Source organism: Vicia villosa, unplaced genomic scaffold (genome assembly GCF_029867415.1).
Source record: "Vicia villosa cultivar HV-30 ecotype Madison, WI unplaced genomic scaffold, Vvil1.0 ctg.000774F_1_1, whole genome shotgun sequence".
Classification (NCBI taxonomy): Eukaryota; Viridiplantae; Streptophyta; class Magnoliopsida; order Fabales; family Fabaceae; genus Vicia; species Vicia villosa.
The window spans coordinates 752,454-761,175 of NW_026705346.1; the positions used below are offsets into that span (position 1 = coordinate 752,454).

At 33.8% G+C, this 8,722-nt stretch overlaps 1 protein-coding gene and 1 pseudogene across 1 annotated transcript; one reads left to right on the forward strand and one right to left on the reverse strand.

Annotated features, from left to right (window-relative positions):
* Positions 1-2,876: 2,876 nt before the first annotated feature.
* Positions 2,877-8,241, forward strand: LOC131631109 (uncharacterized). The gene is made up of 7 exons (XM_058901888.1): positions 2,877-3,182; positions 6,960-7,084; positions 7,177-7,287; positions 7,372-7,453; positions 7,547-7,642; positions 7,744-7,842; positions 8,081-8,241. Exons 2-6 carry the CDS (start codon positions 7,005-7,007, stop codon positions 7,840-7,842), a joined length of 468 nt encoding a protein of 155 aa, XP_058757871.1. The 5' UTR covers positions 2,877-3,182; positions 6,960-7,004; the 3' UTR covers positions 8,081-8,241.
* On the reverse strand, positions 3,688-4,388 carry LOC131631104 (chaperone protein dnaJ C76, chloroplastic-like; annotated as a pseudogene).
* Positions 8,242-8,722: the final 481 nt, after the last annotated feature.

The following is an 8,722-nucleotide window of genomic DNA, read 5'->3' on the forward strand; positions in this document are numbered from 1 at the left end:
TCTGTATCAGATCAATTTAAGGTATTGGTTGTATCAGAGCTTGAAAGAGCTTGAAATGTATCAGAACATTGACCTTGATTGCTTCACTCTTTGAGGGATTTTCTTCAGAGATGCTTCTCCTCATATATTCGCTTCTCCTTTTTGCTTCTCCTCATATTGAGCTTGTTCAGAGTATCACATTCTTGCAAAACTATCAGAGACAGAAAACTTGCAATATAATAGTTGGGAATGTTGAGACTTAAGCCCAGCAACTGATGTTATAAATCAATTCAATTAGCACGCTTCTCCCCCTTTTTGTCATAACATAAAAAAGTATAAAAGATTCAGATGAAAGACATAAACAAAAATGAAGAGAGAAATAGATTTCATTAATTAATCAGAAAAGAGTACAAGGCAGATGCAAACAAAACAGATGCAAAAATAAAGAAAACTAACTAAGACACAAGACAGACTACGATTGGATAAGCTTAGAGGCTAAAGCTGCCTGAAGGTTCTTAATCTCAACAGTGTCTTCAGCTTGCTTCTTAGAAGAATCTTCTTGTCTCTGCATCCAATTTTTGAATTCCTCATTGGTGTCATCTTGCTTGTCTAGACGACTAGCCAAGGAAGCTTGATTCTGTTGGAATTCCTTCAGAGTCTCAAACAGAGCAGAAGTAGAAGGACCAGCAGAAGAAGTAGGAATATCAGAAGCTTGAATCATCTGATTTTCAGCAACTGGTTCCTCTTCAATAGGAATCTCTTGAGCCTGAATCTCTTCAGCATGATGTTGTTCAGCTTGTTGCGCTTCTGCAATAGGAATCTCTACTTCTGGAGGATACTCAACCTGAGGATACACCAAATCAGGATGATCTTCTAGAGGATTCTCCCTGAACCATTCAAACAGAGCCTTACAGTCTCCAGTTAGCACTGAGTACAGATAAGGCTTCCAGACGACCAGAGGCAAAGGATTTTCTACTTCCATTTCATCCACAAAGGGCTTTTCTTCTAGAATCTTCTAGTCTGAAATGGGATGAGAGTAGACGCCAGCAATGTGCTCCAAGGTAAGTTCTTCCTTGAACAGATTCCAGATAGAGTTGAATAGATTCTGATAGTTCTTCCTTGAACATCAGAGGGAAGTCAGCAACTGGAGTTCTTCTGGTCAGAATATCAGGAATCACCTCTGGAGTGGAGATCACCTTTGGAGTGGAGATCACCTTTTGAATCAAATGCATTCTCCTCAGAGTGTGGGCAGTCAAAGTACTCCCACTCACAACAGTCAAATCTTGAATTGAGCCAGCTGCTCTTAGAGTATCAATCAGACCACTCTCAGTCAGAATGTCTGATATCAGCCTTCCCATAGGAATGGTATTCTTCTTAATCTTGGGATATTTCAGACGTTCTGCCTCTCTTGATTCTTTCACATAAGTCCTCAGATGATTGAACAAAACTTGAGGCAAGTTAATTCTCATACCCTTTCCAATGCAGTACAGAAGGAACTGCTGATCTTGACTGATATAGGTTGCAGAAACAGTTGATTTTCTGTGGTTGAGAGACCCCATAATGATCTTTGCCCAAACTCTGTAAGAAGGCTTCAGATCTGTAGTGTGAGGTGAACCTTTTCCAGAAGTAAATATCTCGGGATAAACTGTTTCCCATTTTGTTCTTCCAGGGAGAGAACCAGTTATACCACCCAAACCTTGGAGGTTAAATAACTTCCTTATCAGATTCTCAGTAATCACAACTTCTTGCCCTAACACGAAGGAGATAATGGCGTTTGAAGTTAGGGTAGCGCGAGTCCAAAACTCCTTAACCAAAAGAGGATAAACCGGTCCAATAAGACGATCAAAGTAATTTGCCCATCCTTGAATCAACATGTCTGTCTTGATGTTGAAATCGTGTGCTTGCAGATTTTCAAAATCAACCATAGATTCACAGAGAACTTCCAAGTCTGCATAAGGAATCAAACAGGTCTTTAATGGAGTGAAGACATATTGTTGTTGTTGTTGTTGTTGTTGTTGAGAAGACGAAACATTTTGTTGAGTTTTTGAAGAAGAAGCCATTGAAGAACACTTGAGATTTCTAGGTTACTTTGATTTAGGGTTTTTATGAAGAGAGATGAGGAGACAGAAATGCATAAACGAAGATGACGAATGTTTGAAAAGAGGGAAAATGAATATGAAATGTGTTTAAATAGGCACGGATTTGAAAATAAAATGCAATGAGATTCTGAATGCAACGGTTACAAAAACTGAATCATTTACATTTAATGTTGATAGACGTTATTTGAGGTAGTGTGAGATTTGAAAAGATTTGCACAATTACCTAGGACGGCGTCTCATCAACTGCAAACATGCTTGTCCCTTGAGAATGAACACGTGGTCATCATCTGGAATAGCTGGTGACAGCTGTTTTGCTTTAACAGAAGTTCGGGATCATACTTAGACATATGAAACGTTAGCAATAATAGAATCAGAGTGTCTAAATGATCATACATAACCAGAACATCTAATAAGAAAATAAATAAGCATTTCAAATCTAATCCATATATCAGATCTTCTCAACATCTTCATTCACTACGCCAAAATAGATTTTAGACAGCGCCCCTTAGACAGCGCTTTTATACAAAAGCGCTGCTATAAGTAATATAAAAGACAAAACACGGAAACTGTATTAAAAAAGGAGTAAAAGCGCTGGTATAGGTCAGACTTTAGACAGCGCTTATTGAAAAGCGCTGGTATAGGACCACATTAGTAAGCGCTTACAAAAGCGCTGGTACATGACCATATTAGCCAGCGCTTTTTCAAAAAGCGCTGTCTAAAGTCAAATAAATTTTAAAAAAATTAATTTAAAAGCGCTGCCTTAGTTAGATTTAAATTGAAATTGAAAAATAGATTAATTCTCCCAATCAAAAAATCTACTGAATCCCTAAATCACGAACAAAAGAACAAACTCTCATCGTTCTTCTTCTCTAAATCACAAACTCTCATTTTTTCCCTAAATCTACTGAAACCCTATCATTCTTCTTCTTCTCCCAAACGAAAAAATTGCTTATGAATCACGAACAAAACCAGAAGCCCTAAATCCCTCCCATTTTCTTGTTTCTGCGAAGAACCCCCTTCCTCCGCGACAACAACTACGACCGGTACTCCCTACGCGACTGTAACTCCGACTGCAACTTCCTCCGACTCACTCTCATCTCAACTGTAAGTATTCTAACTCTCACTCTCACCTCTATTTACATTCAACTCTAAGTGTTTACAGATTTAGAGATTGTTGATAGAACCCTAGGCCGAACCATTTACATTTTTTTCTGATTCATTGTATGATATCTTTTTGTTCGTCTATTTTCGTTGAGTTTGGCTTCTGAGTTGTGGCTGGTGCTTGCATATCAGATCACCCTAACAACTTGTAGAATTATATAACTATGGGCCTATTTGATAAACAACTTATCTGCAGCAGCTTATATCACAAGTGCTTATCAAACAAAATAAGCACCGAAAGGAGAAGTCCTAAACTAGAGGGTATTTGGAGTCATTCGCCTTGTTTCGAACTCGGCAGGGGTCATGATCTTGTGTTTCGAATCTATGTGTATTGTTTATTAAATGTCTTATATTTGTTGTCTAGAACTAGAGTTGGTATATAAACATATAAGTAGAAATTTAAAACTTTTGGCCACGGGACGAGACTCGAGACGGACATTACACTTTCCTAAGATGCACTAACCTGAGAATACTTTGAAGCTTTTTCCATTGTCTGTTGGAATCTAGTCTGAAACTTCTCCACATCTACCAATATGTTCGAGACACGAGCACCTGCTGTATTACTTGAGCCTACTCTTACGTTTCCGCGTGGCTGCTTCGACATCAAGAACTCTAGAGCAGCAAGGTTGGATCTCTCAACAACTCTAGTTTGATCAAAAGAAAATAAAATAAAATTATATTTCATTAGATAGAAACACACGCGCGCGCATGCATACATACGCACGAGCTCATAAACTTACGAAATGCAGTTGACAGGACAAGCTTGTATTGCCTCATCAATTTTTGGTTCAGAATCAGCCCACTGAGAAACAACTCTAGCTCTTCCATAAACTGATTCTATAGCAAAAGTCTTTTCAGCTATCAAAGCACATTTTAGGCATCCAACACATTTTATTTCATCAACAATTTATACAGCCTTCTCCTCACTTTCTGAACCACACCATACCGAATATGTTGGTTTTCCGGTAAAGCCTTTGAATTCTGTGATCTTTGCATGCTCCTACACCATTTTTCTTATACTATAAGCAACCAAATAGCTAAAAGTAAACAGATACAAAAGACGCAAACAAAAAATACATGAGACTTGTTGTAGAGATTTGAAGTTTTAGGAGTGAAGAAAGGAAGAGATGAAGATGAAACACTAGCCATGTTTATGGTTTGAGTTTGAGAACAAGGTGAGGCAACAATAGGATAAGACATCATCGTAACTTAGACATCATCGTACAGGATAGATGCCTACAACACCTACCAAATATAACCTCTATGTGCATCACAGTATCCTGTTATTTAGAATCACCACCCAGAAAAGATAATCCTCACACCGTCACAAGTGGAAATAAGGCCTTATTAGATTTTCTATTTAGCTAAACGTAAGGAGGACCCTGTTTTTTTCTATGTTTGCTTTAAGTTGATTATGTGTTCTCGGATTCATTGATTAGTTTATTGGAATTTTAGAGTTGTGAATTTTATGAATGTTCTTAAGTATCTCTTCAAAATAATGTAAAACTAGTGTTGATAGTTTCTGCAACAGACCTTGAATCTTTGTTGCTTTAGGGTTAATATAAAGAAAACTCATCCTTTGAAGCTTGCCTACATTTTGATCCTAAACACTCACTTACACAGTCAAATATAGCCCTCATTTGAAGCTTAGAGTACTCTTCATAGGTTTCTATTTTATTTTTTAGTAGAAATCAGATTATAAGTTATATAACATTAAATAAGGTAGAAAAAAAAAAACAGACTTTTGAAGGTGTCACTAAAATACAATGTTTGAGCTTGTCGGCAGCCAACTCATGGCAATTTCACAAAAACTCACATTGATAAAAAACATACATTCAACAACATAGTACATATACATGGTGAGATTTGATGTGTCAATGCATATCTATACAAACCATTATCCATATATCTTTCAGTATCAAATTGTATTGTTAGACTATGGTACTAGCAAGAAAAACTATTGAGCATCAATGCATGAAGAACATGAATAACGGTAGTGTAGTTATTTTCTCCTAGTAATTGAACAGATTGCTTTTGTATTTATATTAGTCCTATCAATGTGAATTGTGAAACAATTTTTTTTATCAACTCATATATAAGAATCTCAGTAGCCACATTATCAAAATTCAGCCTCAAATGCATAGGTGGAGAGGGACCAAAATCAGATAATAAAAAAATGTCAGTTGAAAACTCAATTCACTTTATACTACCAGTTGAACCATATTTGCCTTTGTTGATCTACTTTTCTGCTGCATTTACTTAATTAACTGCTGATTATAAGTTGCTATTCGAAGCTAGAGCCAGTGTTTTTACTAAACACATGTGTTATTCATTGATTCTTATTTTACATGTTTAAAATAACATGACTCGTGTTTCAAGTGGGGAAGCTTTAAATACTTGTTTTCACTTGAAAAATAAAAAGTGAAGTGCTTATTTATAGATATGGCCTAGTTTAGTAGTGCGTCAGGTTTCTGTTTTCTAGAATTCATGCCCTAAACTATATAATTATAGTTTGCAAACATTTCATTAATATCATTTTCTGAACATGCAACTTTATATCAGATCTTCAACATGGTATAAGCAATATTTTGTTGTGACTTGTGAATTCTTAATGGTGTTTATAGACATTATTAGTGTTTCTTCCACCAAAATTGTCTATTATAGGTGAATTACACTAAGTAGTGCATGATAACTTTTTCCAATTTTTGGGTAAAATATGAAATGAAGTGGTGAGTAATTATGAACTCAACACAAAGTGTTATTTGAAAATAGAATGTTTAGAAATAAGAGTGGCCATTTTCATATTTAGTAACTGTCACTGCTTGTTTTTAGTCCCTGGCATGTACTTACACATGGAGATGCAGGGCTAATCTTATATTAATATGGAAACTATCATAGTATGCTTTATATTTCAATTGGGCCAAAATTGTTTTGACAATTAATCATACATCTAGATTACTATTAACAAATAGATTCTGTTGTATAACCCTACCATATTTATTTCTATACATCATGTATCATGTATGTATGTAGGTACAAAAACACTCAGTTCAGAACACATGCATGCCTTTTTTATCAATTTATTATTCAAAATAAAATCATAGAAGAGTTAAAGAGTCAATACTCTAGACACAATTATACATATTATTAAAATTCGACCGTTTCAAATATAAATGTATCTGTCAATAACTCATTTGCTAGAGTTGGTACAAAGCAAAAGAAGGAGTGTTATTTAAACACTCAATATTTGACATCGGATATCATGCATATACTAATGTTTCTATCTCTCTTCTAGTTTTTCATTTCATACACTGACTTTAGTAATACACCATTACACCTAAAAATTACACTTCACCCGTTTTTGATAGTGCTGACAAGCAGGACTATTATGATGAAGATATTGAGTTGAGCTTATATAATATGGCTAGTATTTATAATAATAAAAATATATTAATAATAAATAATTAGATAAAATCATCATTGTATTTGTTATTATAAATAAAGTGTTGAGTCACTTTTCTTTATTTTTTTCATGAATTCAAAAAAAGTGGATGAGGTATTGTGTTAGCATCTTAGTAATGTTCATAAACTGTATTGTTTTAAAATCAATTTTAATATAAATCTAATTCTATAACTAGTTTGAAAATATAGTTAGTTTTAATATAAATTCAATTCTCCTTCTTTTTCTCTTAAATTAACTTTTTTATTTTATATTTTCAGGAATATCTTTGCTAGGGGTTAATCATATCTAAACTGGATGAAGTCATGGCGTATGTACTTAACCGTTTTATGGCCAGCATAAATTCAGAAAAGTTGTTCTTTTTACCGTTTAATACCGGCAACGGGTTAGACTTTATTTCTAAATTCATCTATTATAATTTTTCATATTTTTACATTGTGTAGAAAGTTTTCATCTCACATTTATTTTGCCTTACAGTGGACATTGGTTGTTGGTCGCGATTAATCCTATCAGTGAAATTGTATATTTTTTGGATTCCTTACACAATCCAGTTAGTACATACGAAGCTATGAAGAAGTTGGTTGATACGTAAGTGAGATTGTTCTAAATATTCGTGTGAATTTTTATTTATTTATGGGAATTGTTTTAAATTATGCGTTTATCTTTTATTAGCGTTATACAAGTTTTTCGAGCACAAAGAGGAAGTCAAGTACCAAAGAGTAAAGCCAACAACATCACATGGATTCGAGTGGAGGTATATTAATTAATTATTACAATTTTGATTATATAAATAGTGATGATACGTGATAAAACTTAGGCCTTATCCATATTTTCTTTCCATGTGTAGTGTCCTGGGCAGCATAATGAAGTAGATTGCGGTTTTTACATGTTGCAGTTTATGAAAGAAATTCTTCTTTCGAATCAAATAGAGATTCCGTCCAAGGTATGGATTTCTAACTTAAAAGTTATTTTAATATTTAACACATATTTCTCATATAATTAAATAGTTTTAACTTAAACATACCATGTTATATTATTTTGTAGTACTTTGAAGACTTCAAGTGTGCTACTTACTCAAAATCTAAGTTGGATGAACTTAAGGAGGAATGGTGTCAATTCATGATTGAGTTGAAAGTTGTATAGGTATATTGAAATCTTACTATAATTGATGAGAATTTTGAGTATAGCCAAGTGCATGTTGCAATATTTGATTTATCTACATAGATTATTTAGTGATATGTAGGCCGTTTGAAATACATTCGTGGCAAATGTAGAATAGTTTTATGTACACTAATGTAGAATAGTTTTCACCTTTATATTATTTTGTTTTTGGTTTTCTGTTATTCTGTTTTGTGATTGTAATGGTTTGATGCAATTGCAGGATATTGAAGGGTAAAAAGGTTAGCTGGCAAGAAGAAAAAGTAGATATTTAGCATCCTTTTGACTTGTGTAAAAAATAACAATGTTTTGGATGATGCAATTGTTTTCATTGAATTGGATGTAATTTTGTTGTTGTTTATTAATATATTCTTAGCATATAAAAAATACTAAGTTTATTCGTATATATATATATATATATATATATATATATATATATATATATATATATATATATATATATATATATATATATATATATATATATATATATATATATATATATTCTTAGCATCTTAGCTCTGAAAAATAGAGTTTTCTTAGCATCTTAGCTCTGAAAAATAGAGTTTGAAATGAGTATTTATATGTGAAATTTGTAATGGTATATTGCACAGGTGCAAAATGTGGTGAAAACCTGGGGCAAGCCTTTTTTAAATAGATCCATCTAAAAATTTCGTGGACATTAGACAGCGCTTTAAAAGAGAAGCGCTGCCTAAAAGCTATTTAAAAACTTTGTTTCAGAAAAGCGCTGCCTAAAGTGGGCCTTTAACAGCGCATTTAAGGAAAAAGCGCTGACTAAAGTGGGCCTTTAGCAGCGCTTGTGGGGACAGCGCTGCCTAAAGGTGGGCTTTAGCAGCGCTTTTAA

Excerpts from the sequence above, each read along its gene's own strand:
- LOC131631109 (XM_058901888.1), top strand. The coding sequence starts at position 7,005 with ATGGCGTATGTACTTAACCGTTTTATGGCCAGCATAAATTCAGAAAAG. Across the intron at positions 7,085-7,176 it reads CCGTTTAATACCGGCAACGG|TGGACATTGGTTGTTGGTCG; the intron begins GTTAGACTTTAT and ends TTTGCCTTACAG. Across the intron at positions 7,454-7,546 it reads TCACATGGATTCGAGTGGAG|TGTCCTGGGCAGCATAATGA; the intron begins GTATATTAATTA and ends TTCCATGTGTAG.